The sequence below is a fragment of the Calonectris borealis genome, chromosome 5 (assembly GCF_964195595.1).
Source record: "Calonectris borealis chromosome 5, bCalBor7.hap1.2, whole genome shotgun sequence".
In the NCBI taxonomy this organism is placed as follows: Eukaryota; Metazoa; Chordata; class Aves; order Procellariiformes; family Procellariidae; genus Calonectris; species Calonectris borealis.
In genome coordinates this window covers 39,529,127-39,549,785 of record NC_134316.1, presented here as the reverse complement: position 1 = coordinate 39,549,785, position 20,659 = coordinate 39,529,127, and the positions used below count along the sequence as shown (strand labels likewise).

The 20,659-nt window shown below is 52.3% G+C and overlaps 1 protein-coding gene across 4 annotated transcripts in view; it reads left to right on the top strand.

The window, feature by feature from the left end:
• Positions 1-20,659, top strand: part of SLC8A3 (solute carrier family 8 member A3) — a 94,515-nt gene that overhangs the window by 66,086 nt on the left and 7,770 nt on the right. For 3 of the 4 annotated variants that reach the window (XM_075151949.1, XM_075151951.1, XM_075151950.1), the window contains exon 2: positions 6,291-6,394. In XM_075151949.1, the coding sequence (XP_075008050.1) occupies positions 6,291-6,394 (104 nt within the window). Of the gene's footprint in view, positions 1-4,811; positions 4,930-6,290; positions 6,395-20,659 lie in introns of all 4 variants that reach the window. The other variant, XM_075151952.1, reaches the window with a different exon arrangement.

The window sequence follows — 20,659 nt, the reverse complement described above, 5'->3', positions numbered from 1 at the left end:
GGAGGGGCTTTTGGATGGCCTCTGTTGTTCTCCACTTTTGAGCTGTCTGAGGTACGTGTTGGTCATGAGGAAGCTGTCAGAGAGAAAGGGGACGGCTGGAAAGTGTCCTCCTTTCCCCACGCGGAGTGACCAGAGGCTGGGGGATGAAAGCTGCTCGGCTGGGCAAGGTGGGCTTCAGATCCCTCGCTTCCCGTCGTGGTGAGCGTGCCCGTCAGGGCTGCTGCGCTGCCAGCCCTGCTCGTGCCCGCCTCTGCCTCCATTAATTTCAAGAAGCTGTCAGGATGTTCTTGCAGCAAAACGTTCCCGAGCCTCCTGCTCCCGCGTGCTCTCTGCCTCTCGGTGTCTCCTGTCACATCTCTCGCGTTAACATGATGTCTTCCCGGGGCGGTGTTACGCTCCAGCCCTTCTCCCCATCCATCTCCTCGGCTCTCCATGCCTTCAGAGGAGGTAGCTCTCGGTGTGAGATGAGAGGTGAGAGATGAGATTGCACAATCTGTGTTTTGGCCTCCAGACGATTTACGACAGCTCAGGATGCAGCCGTAGTTACGGTTGCTTTCATAGCCCTGGAGAGGAGCGAGCTGCTCCCAGTGGCTAGGGAAGCTGCAGAGCCCAGGAGAGGGCAGCCCCCACCAGCTGCGGTGGGCTGGGAGGGGTGGCCTGACAGGCCACCGCACCTGCCCTCCGTCAGCGCTGACCTTTCCATGGTGACAGTCACTGGAGCAGCCAGCCGGCACTTTTCCGCAAGGGAGCAAGCCCAGCTCCGCACCCCCATCGCTGCAGAGCGACCCAGGAGCAGGGATGCTGCTCTTCCCTCCACCGCAAAATCCCAGGGAAAGGTTAACTGCTCCCCCTTATCTGGCACTGGGTCTGTGAGCCCTCACCCACCTCCCGGTGTCACTGCACAGTCCCTGCAAACTTCTGCCATGTTGCTTTTCTTCTTGCACGGGGAGGGCTGGCGACGCGCTGGCTCTGGAGCAAGAGTGGGCAGCAGCTGCGGTTTGGCTGGAACTCTCCATCCTGACTGCGGGTGGTACCAGGGTCCCCACACCACACAGCCCACACCTCTGGGCTCCTGCATTGGGTCCCCAAAGCTTCTACGGTGCGGTGGACCTGCTGAGCACTCACCGCCTGTCGTGTTTTAACCCGGCAGGCAGCCAAACACCACGCAGCCGCTCGCTCACTCCCCCCCCACAGTGGGACGGGGGAGAGAATCGGAAGGGTTAGAGTGAGAAAAACTCGTGGGTTGAGATAAAAACAGTTTAGTAGAGCAGAAAAGGGAAAATAATAATAATAATGATAGAATATACAAAATGAGTGATGCACAATGCAATTGCTCACCACCCGCGCTGACCGATAACCAAGTAGCGATCGCTACTTCCTGGAACACGCCTACCATTCATATACTGAGCATGACATCACATGGTATGGAATATGCCGTTGGCCACCTGGGCCAGCTGTCCCGGCTATGCTCCCTCCCAGTGTCTTGTGCACCTGGCAGAGCATGGGAGCTGTCCTTGACTAGCAGGGTACTTAGCAACAACTGAAAACATCAGTGTGTTATCAACATTCTTCTCATACTAAATCCAAAACACAGCACTAGGAAGAAATTTAACTCTATCCCAGCCGAAACCAGGACACCACCTCTCAGCAAAGCTGGGGAGGTCGGGCACCTCCTCCTCTTTTGGGATTCAGTCAGGTTGGGCGAGGGGTGGGTGCAAGGTCCTGCCTGTGTCCGTGCAGGGTACCTGCAGCTTTGGTCTAGGGAAGTTCTGCCCCTCATCTGTTGTTTCAGAGCCAGGTAAAATGTACTTTTCTCCCTATGGCTCATAGTGAAGGAGGAAACCAGGAATTTACTGGATCGGTCACCAAATTTTTTGAAAAGCCACCTGAGGCTTGAGTGTGTGGTAATGGTCCAGTTTGCCGCTGAGCTGAGCTGGTCTGGAGTCCAGAGGGTTTGCGCTCTCGCTTTCCTGTCCCAAGGGGACTTGCTTTGCAAAGCCAACATTTTACCGTGCATCCTCCCTATGGATCCCCACCACGTTTTCTTCCTCTTTCTTGACTTTTTTTTTTTTAAACATTAAAAAAAGACTACTCTAAGGAAATCTCACCGCTGTGGGACTACTTAGTAGGGTGTATAGAGCTCTCTGTACCTAACAAAATGTGCATGCAGTGAGTCATTGTTCCTCGAGTCCAGAACTCATGAGCATTCATCACACAGATGAGGGGCTCGCGTGAAATCAGGCTTTTTCCATACACATAGCACACATCTGCCGGGCACGCATCCTCATTAAATGAGCATTTCTTCCTGGCTCTGGTGTGCACAGTCACCACTCATGGAGACGGGAGAGCCACCTCGTAAAAAAAAAAAAAAAAAAAAAAAGAAAGGAAAAGAAAGTTGTTGTATGAAAGCAAACTCAAATGGTGTGCATGCATAATATTCATTGCATAAAGCCTTAGGATAGCTTTGTCGCGATACCTAAGCTGGCCCCTGGGAAACAAGGTCTGTGGGTTTTTTTCCAAATTTTTGCAGACAAGCAATGCTAAGTAATTTGGAGCTCCTAGAATGGAAAAACCATAAGCAATGGTAATTACGAATTTTAAAAAGCAACCCATGTTCAGGAAGCACTGGCTGCTTTTGAAAATCCCACCTTCTGTTTTGTAGTATATGAGCAAGGAAAAGATCAGAGCTATGAATCAGCTGTAGTTTAACTCAGCAAATTGAACAAGCTTTGCAAAGTACCAGAGGCCCAGACAACATCTGGTTCAAAAGCCAAATTCAGTCAACCTCTCCAAAGAAAATGCAACAAAATCATCACGATGAAGTCTTAGCCGAGCACCAACATTTACACCAGAGATGTATCATTTAAAATCCTACATCCTTCAGGCTGATTAGTGGAGATTGAAAGGGTCTGGAGAAGGGAAAGGAGGCTTGCTGGCGTTAGCACAGGATATGGGCAGAACAAGCACTGGCAAAAATAAAGCTGATTTATCTTAGAAAGAAGTATTAGAGGTGATTTTTCTTGCATATTTCTGCACTGATGGATATAGCAGAGGTTGTCAAACTCTTCCCCCTATCCCGTATGCCATCATTTGAAAGACGGGGTTTGGGACCAAGCCAAAAACAAGCGCCAGCACAGGGAATGGGATTTCCGTAGTCAGAGCACAGGAACAGTTATGACTTGAGAGTCAAATTGGAGGAGGGCTGGAAAAAAAGCACGGTCATTAGTGGTCATTAGGATATCAGTAGGAATGCAAGCTGCAGCGATGACAATTAATCAACCCCCCTATTCTCCATTGAGAAATGGTGATTTTTGGGCAGGATTTTCTGGCAGTAGCAGCATCCCCAGGATGGGGATCGCAGCATCCCCAGGATGCAGGGATGGACTGCTCATTCTCTGAAGCGCTGTGGGATCAAAGATACTGGGTATATTTAATGCCAAGGGCTACCAGCTGAGGCACATAGGGATTTCAGGCTTGGGGCTATTTTTCCAGACTCTATGGTTGCCAGTCCTGCTTTTCTCTTCCTTTGCATCCCCAGCCCAGCCCAGTTGTGCACAAAATGCACCAGGGACTGATCTGAATGTTGAGGATGGGCAGAGAGCCAGGGGAGGTCGTAGCCGCGGGGCCGCGTGTGGGTACTAAGCTGTGGGAAGGGGAGGTCATTCAGCGGCAGGAGGGGCAGCTGGCCCTCGGGGGCGGTTGTTTTGGGGTAAGAGAAATGCTTTTTAAGTGGAAATGACTTTTTGTTTAAAAAACGCAGTTCCAGCTTGGGGTTGGGGCTGACTGGAAGTCCAGGAGCCCCGAGATGGCAAGCGCATGCCCCTTTAGAGTGGTTGCATTTATGCGAGCATGTAATTGTATGTGCTTATCAGTGCACGTGCAGACGATGTTGTGTTTAAGAGGGTGTGAGATCAGCCCGGAATAAAAGCACCAATCCCTTCTGTCACGAGTGAGGGATGAGACTCCATGAAGCCTTGCAGGAAAAGGAAAGCGGGGGGAGCACAGGGGTCATTTTCAGCCCATGACAGTCAGTGCAGCCCTGGCTGGAAGGAGGTGGCGGGTTGGCAGAGCCTTCAACTCATTTCCCTTGTTCTGTTTGCGTGTGAAAGCCAAGGGACGGTGACCTCTGCATGAGGCACGTATTTGCTGTGAAAGAAACCATGGCACACTGAGCTCTTCTCTTCTTTTCCTACAAAATGCTCCAAGAACTCAAGAAATTTGCCTAAGGAGAGACGTAGGATGTGCTGCCTTTCAGAGCAGGCTGACGAAGCTGTCCCTTTGGCAGCTGATGAACTTGCATCATTAGGGTTCCCTCTGACGTGAATTACATCGGAGCTGGAGGTTGCAGGGTTGCCCCACGTCTGCCCAGCCGGCGGGGGTTGCCAGCAGGGAGGCAGCAGCTCGCTGCCTGCGGCGGGTGTCTGCTTGTACGTCTGCTTGTGCGTCTGCTTGTGCGTGGGTGTGTGTGTGGTGGGTAGCAGGGTGAGGGGTGCCTGCTTCTCTGCTGGCCGTCAGACCTCATTGCCCACACCTGAGCCCCTCGCTGGTTTGCCGGGGCATCAGAGCTATTTTTGTCTAACTTGGCTTTGGACAGTGTGGCCTGCCATCGTGCCTTTGGGTTAAGCAGAAAATTGGCCAGTGTCACTTGCGGGAGTGGGGCTTTAGCCTTTCTCAAGGGCCATGTTGAGCTTGGTCAGTGAGTGAGAAAACTTTGACTCTCTAATGTCCCCATTCAATTCTTTATCTTCCTGCACTGTTGCTTCTCTGTTCCCTTCTCCCCTTTATGACACTTACTATTTTTCCATCCACAGCAAAACTGTTCACATCAAGGTAATTGATGATGAGGAGTATGAAAAAACCAAGAATTTCTTCATTGAGCTGATGAGCCCCCGCATGGTGGATATGAGTTTACAGAAAGGTGTAGTACTGGCCCTCCAGACTAACATTAACGTTCTTCTTTCCTCTTCTCTTCCATCTCCTTCCTCCTCTTCTCCTCCTCTTCCTCTGATGTCTCTCTGTCTCCAACCGCTCTGCCCTAAACACTGCTGTGCGCACACACCGTGTCCCATGGTACCCATGGTGGGGAGTGATGCTGGGGCTGGAGAGAGGCTAAGTGGCGAGGGGGGCAGAGAGAGAGGGATGGAGAGCAGTCCCGCTTGTCCGTATTTCTGCGGCGGCTTGAGAGGGACCTTCTGCCATCCCCGGTGGAGGGTCCAAGGAAATTTTGTAGCGTCAGCGGGAAGATGCTGGCTAGAAACCCATCCAGCATCTCAGGAGATCATCGCCCAGCCCTGGTCCTGTGGGGTGTCCCAATTAGACCCATGTTAGAAAAAAGACAGGAATCGAGGCCTGGCAGAGAAGCAGCTCCTGTAACTTCTGGGAAGGACTCGGCAAAGGCTGTGCAGCTCCCAGCCCGGTTGCTGCGGAGCAGCTCTGGGAGCGGGAGATGAGGGCAGGGAGGAGCTGAACCCCTGCTTTGGTTCACCTGAGGGCTCCCCACAGCTGTGGGCATTGCAGGGGTGCTGGAGGGAGCCAGGCGAGTTGGCCGCAGGGAGAAGGGGCCAGGGTATTTCCATTTGAGCCCCGGAGGCATTTTAGTCCCATTGTGTCCCCCTCCAGGTCCCAGCAAAGCTGTCTGCTCCCAGGGAAAGCTGTGTCCTCACTCAGGGAACAGGTCAGGGGAAGAGGCAGACACTATTGAGGAGGAAAAGCAGTAAGCTGTGCCATTTTAAAAATGGAAATTAGAACTATCAGCCTCCTTCGCAGCTGACAGAGCTGTAGCCCGCTGGCAGAGACCCGCCTCACCCCCCCGGGGATCGTGTCTGTGAGTGCCCATCTCTCTCTCTCTTCTCCTCAGGCTCCCAGAGCAGAGTCCCTGCAGATTTATTGTTAATTGTGAGGGTAGCAGAAGCAATTGATCTTCCAGCTAAAATGCAACGGGTACCCCAGGGTGGTCGCTGGTGATTTCCAGGCAGCCCTTTCCATTACCATGTGACACTGAAAAAAATGTGCTGCAGAAGTCGCTTCCCACTAACCATCAGCAAGGTCCTCCTCCCCCTTTCCCTCCCTCCTCACCCCCTCGCCAGCCCCCTCTCCCCCTAACACCCTCCCGCTCCCAAGGAGCAGCTGCGACGGATGCCCCGTGTCCGACAGGCAGGCTGACGCGCACCGCCCCGCCGGGGAAGGGGCTGCGTGCCAGGAGCCCGCGCCGCCGCCGCCGCCGCTGCTGCCACCTCGCCTCCGGCCGGCCGACCCGCTGTACACGGTTGTCTCTCTTGTTGTCCCTACAGGAAAACCGTAAGGGTTAAGATAGTAGATGAGGAGGAATACGAAAGGCAGGAGAATTTCTTCATTGCCCTTGGTGAACCGAAATGGATGGAACGAGGAATATCAGGTGTGAGATCCTTTATGAAAAAAATGAAAAAAGAAAAAATCAGAATCAAGTCTCCAAACCCCAAATCCAGAAAATATAACCCTCTTTCTCCTCCTTCCCTTCCCTCCTTTTCTCCACCTCCTGTAGATGGATCGACTTTTATTCTCTGCCCTCCTGTATTCTCGCTCTCACCCTGTTTCGGTGTCATCTCTGCCTTTTAGAGCCCAGCTTACTTCTGATCCTCCTTTTGTGCAATGCTTGAGTCTCGGAGGCTGTATTATTTTGATTGGGTTTCCTTGTCTTGATCTGTTTTTATTCTGAGCACTCCTTTGCTGTTCTCCCCTCTCCTGCTCCTTTGCCAGGACCTTGGGGAATGTGAAAGGCAAGAGAAGGGCGTAATGCATGGCTGCCCCTTCGGCTCCTCCCGTACGTCCCCCTGTCCTTCCCTTTTGTTGCCTGCCAGTGGCATTGCCTCGGTGCTCTTGGGTCCCTGTGGGGCGCAGTGAAAAGCCCATGAGAGAAGAGGGAAGGTGTGAGATATCTCGTTTTGCTTTTATTTTTAAAAATGGTTTTCCATGTATTTCATCTGAAAACACCCTTAATGTATCACAATCACAGCCTGTTGTGCAGAGGGTGTGGAGCTCCGCTGAGGTCCTACTTCATCAGCAGTGAGACCCAGGATCTCCCAGCAGAGCAGGATTATAGTGGGAATAAACCCTGACTTATGGTCGTGCCTTGCCTAGATGTATCTTCGTCCTTGTCCTATATGTGTTTGACCCCTTTGTCGCTGAGCGAGACTTGCCATTGGCTTCACTAGCTTTGGGGTGGCCCGGGAGGGCCAAGCTTTAAAGAGAAGCTCTTAACAAAAGGGAATTCAAATCCACCTTCTGGGTGTCTGATACAGAGTAGAGACAGACGTGTGTGCCCACGGGCTTATTTCTGCTCCCGTGTGCTGCTGCAGGTGATGGGAACACCCGGCAGTTGCTGGTGCATCGCACAGCTTTCCCTTGCCGAAACGTCTCCTGTCTCTCACCTGGCCAGCACAGCAGCTGCCCGCTGGCCCGTCCGAGCTCCCATCCACGGCTCTGCAGGACGTTCGGGATAGACACAGCTCGCGTTAGCGTGACAATGTCATATAGCATCCGTGGATTTGTAAAATGTAAACCCAAAGAGGATTCAGTTTAATGTCGTTAGACCATCTCCTGCAGGCAATGAGGGACATTAGGTTTCACTGTGTGTCGAGCACAGGCCCTCAGGTTTCACCAAAGTCCAACTGCCCTCGAGGGGAAGCAGTGACCAACCTGCCATATCCCATGGGGGTATGTCCCAGCGGTTAATTGCCCTCCAGGGTAAAGATGTGAGCACGGCTTCCAGGTAGAAGTTGTCTGGCCTCAGCTCGTAGCCACTAGTTATTTTCCTGCTTTTCTCCATCAGACGAAAGAACCTATATAGCGTGCTGTACCTTCTGTGTAGGTGCCTGCTCACTATAGCCATATTACACTCATATTTCTTCTTGGAAGTTTAAGGAGATTAAGCCCTTTGAATCTCTGTCAGCAAAGTGTTCAGCCCTAGATCAAAGTCTTCAGCCCTAGAATCACCCCGGGGTCTCCGCTCCGCTCATGCCCCTTCCCGTCCACGGGGCTCCCACCTCCATCTCACCAGGAACGGGAGGAAAATCTCCTGCTTGTGCACTGGGCAGCTTGCGGCATCACACTGAAGTTTCTGCTCAGTTGTCTGCTCTCTGTGTGCCTGCATCCTTTTCTAAACCAGTGAGCTTCAGGATACAGAGTCAAGATCGGGCTGGTTTTTGTGAAATCCTGCATTTCTTTTTCCCATATTGGCCACTTTGCATCTGGCTGAATAAAAGAGCTTATTTGGAAAAAATCCAAATAGCCCTTAAGGTGGTTCAGCTGTAAAATGTCCTCGTTATTATTAGGACCATGATGCCAGTTTGCCCTATTGTGGGTGTCTTATTTACACCAGCATCAGCTGGAGTCAGTGGGACTGTCTGATTTGCAACAGGCGGAGAGGAGATCAGAGCCAGACTAAATGATCTGCAGCACAGAGCCCGCAGGCCAGCCGCTTCCCCCGCCGGAGGGGAGGCCGAACCCTCGGACGGACCCAGAGGACGAGAAGGACCATGCCGAGGAGGAGACACAGAGCCCTGGTTGGCCTCGTTAGAGAAAAGTCAGAGCGAGAGCACCGTGGTTTTAAAATCTAAGAGGCAGGAGATTAAAATGCATTTGTAAATGTTGCTGGCACAAGGTGGCACAGTCGCTACACAAATTCCAGGGCATCTGGAAAGATCCCCAGCTCCGTAGTGCTGCACGCCGTGGCATCTCTGACGAGCGCACCTTGTGCGTGGGATGAAGAATAAGGAGGCTTTCCCATGCAGAGCATCGGGACTGATCGACAGCAGACGCTGTCGCCAGCAGCTTCACGGGGCGCGGGCGTGAGCAGCCGGCTCCTGGCCGAGAGGAGGCAGCCCGGGACGCGCAGGGGCTCGCAGGCGCCTGGGGAGGCGTGCGGCCTGCCGTACGGCGTCGGGAGGGGACGCTCGCGCTGACTCCCGCACACGTGTTCCTGCCGTCATCGCGCCGTTGCAGCGGCAGAGTTCGGATGGTTTATTTATTGCAAAGCACACGCACGACCGATACGGCCCCGCGGGCTGCAAGGTCAGTGCAGCCGCCTGGGTGCAAACGGGGCCCTGCAGCGCTGTGTGGGTGCTGCCATTGCCCCACACCCACAGATGGGAGGAAAATCCCAAACCGCAGCCGCCTAGCTGGGACTTCACGTGGTTTTGTTGCGGTGATGAAGGGCCCCCCGTGACTTACATGGCGAGGGCAAAGCACAGCTCCTGCCTCTCCTGGGAGGTTCAGGCTGGGTTGCTTTTGATGAAGAGTCTCTCTGGGTTTTGGCTACCCACGCATTTGTTTCCAGCACTGCAAAAGACGTGGTTTTCTTGACCGTGTGTCCTCGTTTTGTTGTTACTCCCCACTTAGCTCTGTCACACTGAGCCGGTGCTGTAGGAGTATTGGATGTTCTCAGACGGCTCTTCATAGTGTCTTCAAAACATCTCTTCTGGCCCCGTTGGGAGCAGGGCAGTGTTGGGTGCCTCAGCGGACTGGCAGCCGTGTTTGGAAGTAATCTGCGATCTGGGTCGTGCAGAGCAGCCAGTCTGTCGCAGTCGTGCCTGCACTATCACAGCTTCGTGCCAAGGGCCGGCACTTGCCCCAGGACGTCACCTTAAGGACACAAGCTAGGTAGCAGTGATGAAATCAGTGATGAAATGAGTGATGAAATGTGGTGCCCTGAGGGGCAGGCGGAGGTCATCAGGGGAATAGATATGTGCTTCTCAAACCAGCCTGGGGCAGAGTGTGGATGGTTTATTTTGGATGCGGAACTTGCTCTGGAGCCCCATGTATGAAAATCCCCTGTGCTCTCCCTGAGGTATCCTCGCTGCTGCTGGCTGCGGTGGCAGCGGTTTCTGATGGACACGCAGCGAAAGAGGATAGCAGGCGGGAGCAGGGTTCGCTACCATACGGTTGATTTGCATTACTGGCTGCGCTGTCCCATACATGTGCCGGTACAAAGCAGTCGCCACCAGTCAAGGGAACGCCTGCTTGCCCTGACCGGAGCTGTGGGGTAGAAGGGAATGACCTTGTCTTGGGCTGCACAATTAGGTGAGGCTGTGTATCTCCAGGAGGGTCTCTGTGAGGGCCAGAGTTCAGCGGGAAAGTCATCCCATTGCTTTCAGTGTTTGCACCTGCAAGCGCCTTACCGGGGAAAAACGTCTGTACTCAGGAAGGTACCCGGGGTGGTGCAAACACGAATTCCTGTCTTCAGGTTGCTCAGGGCCTGCACAACACATAACAGCCGCTGAAACAGCCTTTTGACTGAAACATTTTGCATCATCTGCAGATGCTGCTCCTCACTGTTCACCCCCAATTATATCAGTGCCGTGCTGCTTTGAGCCTTGGGGCACCCAGTTGCTAACCGTTGCCAAAAGGAGAGCTGACCACTTACTCCTGTTCTTTACTTTCTCCCTATATAAATGTTACATCTACAATAGCAAACTTTGTCTTGCAGCCCATTTATTCTTTTTCACCAATTGCTTTCTGCAGCTGGAGTTTTTCAAAGCCTTTCTGATCATCAAATCACATCAAGTAGTTTTACTTTAGCAGCTCTTTTTGTTGATGTGCTCCAATAATTCCAAGAGATGAGAATAGATCTGAGATGGGTATCTTGCCAGCCTGACGTGCTGAAGACTGATCCTGACTCAGTAGTGGCGTATCAGATGCAAAGAACACTAGCAAAGATGGCGATAGCCGCAAGCTAATTATATTGAAGTGAATAAAAAGAAATCAAAGAGAGACTTCCATTCTTTGCTTGGCAAAGATGGTAAATGTTGCTTTGCTCTATCCTCCTGGATATTTCCCAGGTTTCCTGATTTTTTTGTCTTCTCTGTTTCTAAGAAATGAATCTCTGAATCCTTCTTGGCTCACCTTTCCTCAGTATGTGTGGTCACATAAACTGAATCCCAGTCTACTGAGCGCTGCAGGGCTTTGAAACCTCCCACCACCCTGAGCCACCTTTCTGGCCATCCTTTCTTCAGCACATTTTTAAAGCGTTCCTGCAGTGAAATGAGCCTTTTCCTTTATGACAAGTTGCTGTCTGTTGGTTTGACTCTTGCTCTCGTGGCAGCTCTGGTGTCGTGTCAGCTCACAGCTCGGACCGAGGACTTTGCTGCTGTCAGCCCGGCAGGGTTTTGGAGAAATACTTTCTTCACACATCAGCTTTCACACTTTGTCTGCAGTCCGGGATTACAGGAGAAAAACTTGCTTTGCTTTCCCTGGATAAAGTCGGTCTCCTGCTTCAGTTGTGGTTAACCTTTGTGTTGATGGAGCCCAAATGGCAAGTGAGGCTACTTTGGAAGATTTCACCTGATGGCAGATAATGGTGAAAATAGCATTTTGAAAATTACGTTTCATGAAGGTAATTGGGAGCCTGCTCGTGAGAATTCAGCTCGTGGCACAGTGGTAGAAGATTCAGCCTCAGGGCTGGTGCGTGAAGGCTGAGTCTTGAGGGTTACGCGTTGTAAAAGGGACTGACATCCTTCATGCAAAATTTTGCTTCAGAAAGCTTGTCTCCCACAAGATACCACTTCACTGGAAATGGGAGCACAGATGGCTGGCAAGCACTACTAAACAGCTTGCTGGCATGTCCTGGCTTGGGAGGATTTTGTCTGAAGCCCTTGCAGCCCTCCCAGCACAGAGTCAACTGGTGTGGACAAATCTCATAACACATCTCCTTTTAATCAAGTGTCAGCACGCCTGACGGGAAGGCTTCGTGCCCCAGGGGGAGGATGCGTCTGGGAGTCGCAGAGTGAGGATTAAACTGCAAAGGAAGAAGGATTCCTAGCTTGGACTGATCCAGCAAGTTCTCAATATCAAACCGTTGATGAAATGATGTGACTTGGTACAAAGGTCCGTGCCTGGATAAGATAAGTTGCATTGGTACGTGAGCACGTGTGCTGCAGTTTTCTGAAGTGTGGGCAGGTGCTGAGAAACTCCTTCCATCTGCTGCTGATGGGAATAGAAAAGAAATGTTAGATTGCTGTTACCTCCTTCCCCGAAGGTTTAATAATTTGTTTGCAGCTCTGTGATTAAGCTGAACGCTGCTGATTCTCCTGATGGAGAGGAGTCTCTTGGAGTCTGCAAGAGCTTTGCTATTGACTTCAATAATAACAGCATTCAGGTTAATGCTGCAAAATCTCTCCCTTGTTTAGCCTATTAAAAAAAACATGTTTATAGCTCTTCACAGACCATTAGGGAAACATTTTGCTCACCTCAGTGAGCAAATCTGGAGGCAGAGCCTGCGGACAGTTACATCTGGAAGGTGGGGGATCCTTACCACTTTGCGGATCCTTACCCACCGTTTGCATGGTCACTGAGCTCCCCTGGGTGCGCACGGGGTGCAGGCAGTGTGTTCTCCTTGCCTTTCGCTGCCTGTGACTGCCCTGTTGTGTGACCGAGGGTCTCCTCAAAATCCAGCCTCCTCTCCCTCGTTTCGTCTCACTCTGTAAATCCCAGGCCTTAACAACGATCCTCTTATCTACACAGTGGCTTCCTGGAATCTTTAGGGATATTGCTTAGAAAAGATTTACGTTAATGAAGAATGCGTCCGGAATAAAGCATGCAGCATGGTCAAATCTCTCTCTGAGGTAAACAGGAGAAAAAGGTATTTCACTGTTTAGAAAAGGCTGGGACACACATTTAGCACAAGATTTATAGGATTGCCCGATTTCTGGTCTGCTCCCATCGCAAGCCCAGTTCCTCTTGGTTTGACCTTCTTCGGCCTCGGTAGAGTTAAAGCAGGAGGGAATTCAATTCCTGATCTGCACCCCACACCAACATGCACATCACAGCAGGATTTCACCCCAAAGTACATTGAAACATGCAGATGAAATAGTTTATTAGTAATTAGCTTTTTTAGCAGCTAAATTCAGGTCTAAATTGTCCAGTTTCAGGGGTGGCAGGGGAAGCAGAGTTCGTGCACGCAATTTTGACTTTGCCTAGTAAAAACCAGGCCTGCAGGGCAGAGAAATCCCAGTAAAGAAGGAACTGGGATCCAGAGCTGAAGGCTTTGGGGCTCCTGAAAGAGTCAGCGTCACCTACCCTGTCTGCGGGCACGGGTGTGTGTCTGCGCCGAGGCCGTGCAAGGGCTAGGTGAGGGGTACTTGGGGCTGCTCTTTTGGGTTTGACTGCGGAGCTGATTTTAGCAGCTGCCTGTAAGGATACGCGCGTCAAGCCTCTGAGACTACCTGAGATGCCAACAGCAATAAGGTGGGGTCTGGCTTGGCCCCGTGAGGAGCGTGATGTGCAGAGCGGGAGTGCAGGAGGAGGAGAGCTGCCCTGGGGAGGGATGGAGGGATGCAGCCCGGGCTGGGAGCAGCGGAGGGAGGCTTGTGGGGTGGGACCAGCACGGGAGCCATCGGCGGGGCTGGTGCAGGTACAGCATCCCCAGATGGACTGTCAGGAAACATTACAGGTCAGGGCTAAGGGCATGTTAGCAGATGCACGTGCAGGAAGGAAGCTTCAGTCCGCGAAATCATTTTCTTGCTTGCATGCACAGCATTCACTCAGAAATGTAAAGATAAAATAATCCCTTGGCTTTCTGCATGCTGTATTCTTGATGTTTCATTCTTAGCTTTATAGGCTTCTTCAAATATTCATGTATCATATCATAAGTGAAAGGGAGAAGAATAGTTCTTTTGCAGGCTCAAAAGCAAATGGGGAAAAAAATAAACTCAAATCCCAGAGCACTAGAATAACAGTTTTAAAAAACATGAGGAACCAAAGATTTTTTTTTTAATAACTGCAGTAGCTTAGGGGCCCAGTAATATTTCATTATATTAAATCTGAACACCGAATCGACCCATTGTACTAATGCTTGTAATTGCAAAAGACAAATTAAATTTCCCCACATTGTCTGGAGAACCAGAAGACCATGGAAGAGTAAGGAGGCCACAAGTTAGCATGGAGCTGCAGCAGGATGGAGCTACAAGGAGCAGTGACAGGCCTGCTGGAGACTTCCAGGCAGAGCTGCGTGGAGGACAGGAGCTTGTGTGGCAGAGCAGGTTGTGTGCTTCTCGTGGCTCTGTGGCACTGTACGTGCTGCAGAACCTATTCACAAATGGTTCCCCCTAAAGGTTTTTGACTCTCAGAAGGAATTCACCCTGAAACACGAGGGATCTCAGCAAGGAGCCTCTTCATTGCCCCTTCCCCTTTCACTGCGCCTCTACCTGCCCACACGGACAAGGGAGATCTCCCCGAATGCCCAAGGTATTTTCAGCTGGGGAGATGGATCGGTGGATGAAGGGTTGATGTAGACTGTCGGGAAAGCTGTGCCCGTGGGTGCTGCCCGACGGACCAGAGACGTGACTGGGAGCCGGGACTCAGGATTACTTTCCCCGGCTCTGCGCTGTGTGACCTTTGACAAACTGCTTAGGAAATCACTTTCAAATCAGCACAGATACAATTAGGTGCCTCTGTATAAAAGTGCCTGCTTTTCAGAGGCCTGAACCAGCAAGCCTGGGTAAATTAGCACTTTTGGACTCCAGCCCACTTCTGAGTTTGCAAAATGTTCCCTTTAGCCTGTCTTTGCTTGCTTCACCATCTGTCAAATGGGGCTGTTAATACTGACTCAGTCTTTGCACAGAGTTTTAAGCTTCTGAGACTAAAAGTGCATGATAATAAGTGTTAGTAATTACAAGCCCGTCATCGCATGCAACAAAGTCTTCAGGGACCGGTTCGCTGTTTGAAGGACAGGTAGAAGTCAAAGCTAAGGCACAGAGCTGGTGCTTGGCCCCTCTCAAAGAGGGTTCTGTATTTTTTGCTATACGGACTCTCCTGTAGTTAGTTTGAAACTTGGATGCTGGCTGTGGCTTTCTAGGGGTAACACCTAAGAGGGATCCAGCCAGATGTTTCTTTGTGACAGCTCTGGGAGAGGGTAAATCAAGGCAGGGGAGGGCCGGGAGGTCACTGCCCAAGGCAGCGAGAGGGCTGGGCTGTGCCTGTACGGAAAGTCGGGGTAAGGTCGTCCCTTGCAAGGACTTTGCCCCCTTCTCCTGCATTCCTCCCACCTCTGGTCTCACGGGACCACAGAGCCACATTTCCCGGGAGCAGTTGCATCCCGCTGCGATGACATTGCACGGCCTGTGCCCGTGCAGCACTGTTGGGCAGACCTGCAATTGGGAGCAAAGAGAGCCAGGAGGACTCAATGCGGTGATGCTCTACGTGTGCCCGTGCTCCTCTCAGCACCCTGACCCTCTGGGAGCGGTACCTGTGGGGTGCAGGATAGGCATAGGCGAGCCAGGGCATCCGGGGGGATGATGCCTGGCCGTGTTACCCCCTGCCCCGTTTCACACTGGAGGCCAGCACCCATTTTATCAACACCTTCCCCTGACGATGCTCTTCTCAGTGAGCTGCCTGTCACCCCTGGCCACTCTCTCTTCTCAGCCACCCACAGGTTTACCAAGTTGTGCCAAGCCCCGCCACAGCCACACGCTCCCGGCTGAAGCAGGGGCACCCCCTGTGCCTTCGGGTCAGTTTGGGTCGCATCAGGCCCTGATGGCAAGCGTAACCATCCCCCCCACTTTTCCCTTCCCCTCCTCACTGCTCCCCGCCTGCATCCCATCCCTCTGCCTGTGCTTGCGGGGGGGTGACTTTGGGGAGCCAGCACCCTGGTGCTCGCCGGTGCTCGCCAGCCCCCTCCCCATCTCGCTGCGGTGGGGTCTGCTCCCCAGCCTGCGCCCGGCATGCAGCCCCAGCGAGCTCGCACGCCGCCTTGCACCACGTCCATTGCTCACCAACAGCTGTCATCTGCAAAAACGCTTTTCCCCTAAGATATTAACTGTTTCCCTCTTTTCTTCTCTCTCCCTGTCTTTCTCGTGTTCTTCTCTCCCCACAGCCCTGCTGCTCACCCAAGGTAAGTGCTTTTTCTCCTTTCCTCTGCCTGCTCTGGCTCTGTTTTCGTCCCCTTCGGTCAGCCCCTCATGTTTGTTTTTGCTGTGTTGTCGACAATGCCAGCTCATGGTGTTCGGGTCCAGCAGGAACTAGTTAAGAGCAATGCATTAGGAACATGACAGTGATTGATTGATGTCTAAGAGCCTTCCCCATATTCCAGATTTTTCCCTGGGGTTTTGAGAAATGACCTGAACAGGGTTGCAAAGCAGAACATGCAGCTCTGGAATACTCTCAAATCCTGTGTTCAGTTTTGGGCCCCTCACTACAAGAAGGACATGGAGGTGCTGGAGCGTGTCCAGAGAAGGTCAACGAAGGTGGTGAAGGGCCTGGAGCACAAGTCTTATGAGGAGCAGCTGAGGGAACTGGGGGTGTTTAGCCTGGAGAAGAGGAGGCTGAGGGGAGACCTTATCATGCTCTACAACTACCTGAAGGAAGGTTGTAGCGAGGTGGGTGTTGGTCTCTTCTGCCAAGTAACAAGTGATAGGAGAAGAGGAAATGGCCTCAAGTTGTGCCAGGGGAGGTTTAGGTTGCATATTAGGAAAAATTTCTTCACCGAAAGGGTTGCCAAGCACTGGGAAAGGCTGCCCAGGGAAGTGGTTGAGTCGCCATCCCTGGAGGTTTTTAAAAGCTGTGTAGATGTGGTGCTTGGGGACATGGTTTAGTGGTGGACTTGGCAGTGTTAGGGTAAACGGTTGGACTTGATCTTAAAGGTCTTTTCCAACCTAAACGATTCTATGATTCTCTAATCCGATGGCTGGTCCGGGGCCGTGACTTGACCCTCTCTTCGGGCAGCTCGGGGGCTTGGGTTGTGCTGATGCACCCGGGAGCACGGGGCTTCTCTGCAGGGGGGCAGCACTCCTGGGGCGCGGGGCGGCGTTGTCTGGGGTGGGCGAGGGTGCAGGGCTGCGCAGGGGTCCCCTTCCCATGCAGGGGCAGGCCATGCATCACCCCTCAGTGCATGCACCTGGGTGCTCTCCGTCTCTCGCCCTTGGGGGGTCCCAGGGGTGCGCCCAGTGCCAGGGCTGTGCTACCAGGGCACGATAAGCATCAGCACCATTTCTCTCCTCACCCTCAGCTCTGGCTCTGCACTCTTCATCTCCTCTCCCCCTAATACTGAGCCCCCCCTTCCTTGCCCGAAATCCCCGTTACGCCAGTCTCTCTTGATCCCGCTGCGGTGCGATGTACACCCCGTGTATTTTTCTTATTCCTTCAATTCCAGATATGATTACCATTGAATTTGCACTAAAGAAACAGTTGTCAAAAGATAAAGGCGGGCATGCGGGGTGCAGAGAGGAGCTGGAGTCTGACAGGTTTGCAAGCAGAGCTGAAAACCAAAGCGTTCATCACGCCTGAGCTGTGCTGCAAATCAAAGCAGCAGCATCTGCCACGCAAGCTTCAGTCTCTGCTCTTTTTTGGAGGATGCCAAATCTGCTGCACAGGGGATGGCCTGAGCCCGTCGGATATTGGGCTAATTAGGAAATTGCTAGTGGCAGGCAGAGGTCCCCAGCTCCCCAAATATCAGCTTAGGGTGTTTACAGGAAAATCCTCTGAGCGGTTTGGACATTTTCCTTTGTTACTTCTTCAGGTCTGGGAGGACTGAAAACAAGTTGAGCACAGCCTCCTTCCCAGTAATTTCATTGCTTTAATTCAGTAGCTGCCTAATTTGATCAGAACCCCGGGAACCAAATAATTTCTATTAAAATAACATAACTTTCCTCCCTCTGTTGTGATCCAGCCTGATTGCTTTTGGCAGCCGTTATGGGAGAATTTGGTTACCAGCTATGGAAAGTTGCTTTCCAGTTAATAAAGAAAAGCCTCCTCTCTGTCTGGGAGGGGGGGGTCCCTGGGGTGCCCCCCTTGCCGGGCAGCCCCGGGGTGCCCTCTGTGCATACGGTGCATGCTTGGCCCGTGCTTCAAGCCAGCGGCTGGCCAGCAAGCAGAGCCCTGCTTGCCGCAGAGGCACCTGCTGGAGTGTCACTCAGCGGCAATCACGGCTAATCAGCAGGGAGAGAAGTGACGTCCTCGTTTAGTCCGTGTCATGTTAGATTTAGATTACACGGACGCGCAGGAATCTTTGTAAAAAACCTGCATTATTGAATGTTTCAGTGGAATCTGTCAGTATTGCTCCTTGTCCCCTCCCTCCCGGAGCAGCTCGCGCAGCTTTTCCCGGGCAGCGCCCCTTTCCCCGGGGCTGCGTCCCTGGAATCGCTGGGCATCCTGGATCTCCTTCGCAGCCCTGGGGCGTTCACCCTCTCGTGGCACCTCTTTGGCAGCCCCCACTCGCTGCGGTGGCCCCGTCTCTTTGCAGAAGCCCTGGGATGCCCAGATGGATGAGCCCAAGCGAAAACGCCTCTCTTGTCCCAGCAGCCCTTTCCTGGGATAAATGGGAGATCTTGGCTCTGCCCCCCCTGCCTTGCAGAGCCCTCCCTGGGAAAACAGGGCTGTGAATTTTACACAAGGCGAAGTCACTGGGCAGGGGAGAGCCTTTGGCACAGGTTCAGCTCAGCATTTGTTTCCTCCAAACGGGCTCTGCGAGACTTGCAAGGCTGTGCAGAGCTTTTGAAAGCCTTGCTTGGCCAAGTGTCCAGTGCCAGCTGCTGGGGCTGCAGAGGACCACAGTGGTATGGGGTGGCTGTGGAGTGACTTGAGAGTCAAACCGGGCTTTTTTTAACTGCTCTGATGCATGACCTTTTGTTTTGGCACTGGCAATGATCTCTCCGTATACTCTATACAGGTAAGTATTCGACACCAAAGCGCGTAGCTACTCCAGTTGCCCCTGCCATTGCCAGCCGTTGGGACAAGCTGCTCTGGTGGTCTTTCCAGCCTTTGCAAAAGTCACTGAAAGCCTGAGCAGAGCCTTGGCTTGCAAATTTTTGGGCTCAGGAGGTTCAGATCTTTAAAGGGATGAGGAATTATCTAAACGGTAGATACTTCTCTACCCTCATTTCCACATATTCACTCAGATCAAAGAAAATATTTCTAAACATGTTTCTTTACTCATGCATTAAAACTCCTGAGTCCACTTTGCAGTGGGAGAGGCTGGGGAGCAGAGAGGCCCGTTGACTAGCCTGTCGGGGACGGTCGTGTCAACAGCAATCTCAAGGCAGAGCCAGCAGTGGAATAATGCGCAGTTCCCAGCCCTGTGCCTTAGCCTCCGTCTCATCAATGTGCAGCGTTTCCCAGTTAGCGGTAAGGAAGCTGGGGCATGTGTATGGGATGTATCATGCCTCAAAAATAGCTTTCAGGGCTAAGTAAGCAGATTCTTCCCTTTTTAGAAAGCAGCCCAGGCTGCCGGTGCTTGTGCGTGTGCATGTGTTTCAGTAAAGGGCATATCCATATGCTAACCTCAAAAGCCAGAGTGTCTTTTAGCCAGCAGCCTTCCCTGGTTGTGACTGACGGCTTGACAGCGCTCTGGAGAGAGCTCACTGTTTACTTTGTTTAGCCAGGATTATATTTTATTGAGCCACAACAAAAAAAATCCCATTTTAATTGTCATTTTAATTTCTTCCTAGCAGCGCAGTCCCCAGAAGGGGTGACCTTCGTGCAGATACATGCCCGCTCTAGAAATGGATGGAGACGAGATAGCTCGAGGGCTGTGAAGTGGCCTTCATAGCAATCTTTCATGAATACATTGCTGGTTTTAATCCAATTTATTCAGCAAGTGATAGGGAATGCAAACTGCTCCGTGGCTGTCTGGTAGTCTCGCGGCATTGCCTAGGTGACGGGTAGCTACCTCTCTAACAGTGCTACAGGGCCTTCCCATCGCCCGTGTCAGCTCAGAAGGTGCAGATTACCTCATGGAAATGCGCTTTATCTAACTTTGATTTATGATGTGTCCGGAGGGCCACAGGCAACGTCCAGTTCCCATTTGGTCCCCCCGGTCTGAAGGAAGTTGAGCTAGCAAGCACTCGCGGAGTACCTGCCTTCCAGGAGCAGGGAACGCTGCTCGGTGCTCCCCTTTCCCCTGGAATAAGTAAGAGGAGGAGGGGATCTGCTTACAGGAGTTTGAGCCCAAGAAACTGCCTATCCTGTGTAGGTCAGAACGCGCTTTGCAAATAGCTGCAGGTGGAGGTCGTTCGTGCCAGTGAGGGCTGAGCGAGCATGGCAGGGACGTGCCCCGCAGGGCTGCAGAGCACAGCAGCGGCAGGACCATAAGTAGGAGCTGCTGGCCCCCCTCATCTGTCCTACCTTTAAGGGTCTGAAGTGACCCTGAATGAGGCAGAATAAGTGAGAACATGGAGTGGTTTAACCAAAACCTCTCCTCGCTTCCTGCAAGCAAGTGTTGGGTCCAGTGCCGAGCGGGTGTCAGCTACCTGGGCAAAAGAGGACTTCATTTTCATTCCTCAAGCCTTTGATCTTCCCAGACCTGTTTGTCTCCCCTACTTGTAGCATCTCCTTTCTAACCCGTGGGCTCCCTGGCACGAGGAGCAGAGTACCTTGGTGCAGCACCTGGCACAGCAGCCCCAGCTTGCCTAGCCTTAGCAGCCTGTGCATGCTCCTGTAGCCCAGATAGGTTGCTAGCACTCGATGACAGCACACGCCTATGTGCCAGAGCAGGCAGGGTTTAGGGGATCCTTCTATTCCCACCTTCCTCTTACCAGGGAGGAGGTGGAGGCAGCCGAGGAGGTCCTGGCAAGCTCCTGTTCTTGCTGGGCATAGCCAGACCTTATCAGGCTTAATTGGGGTTGACAGAAGGGAGTCCAGGGTGCAATCTGCATTGAAAAGTAGGTACTGATGCTGATAGAAACAGAAATCAGGC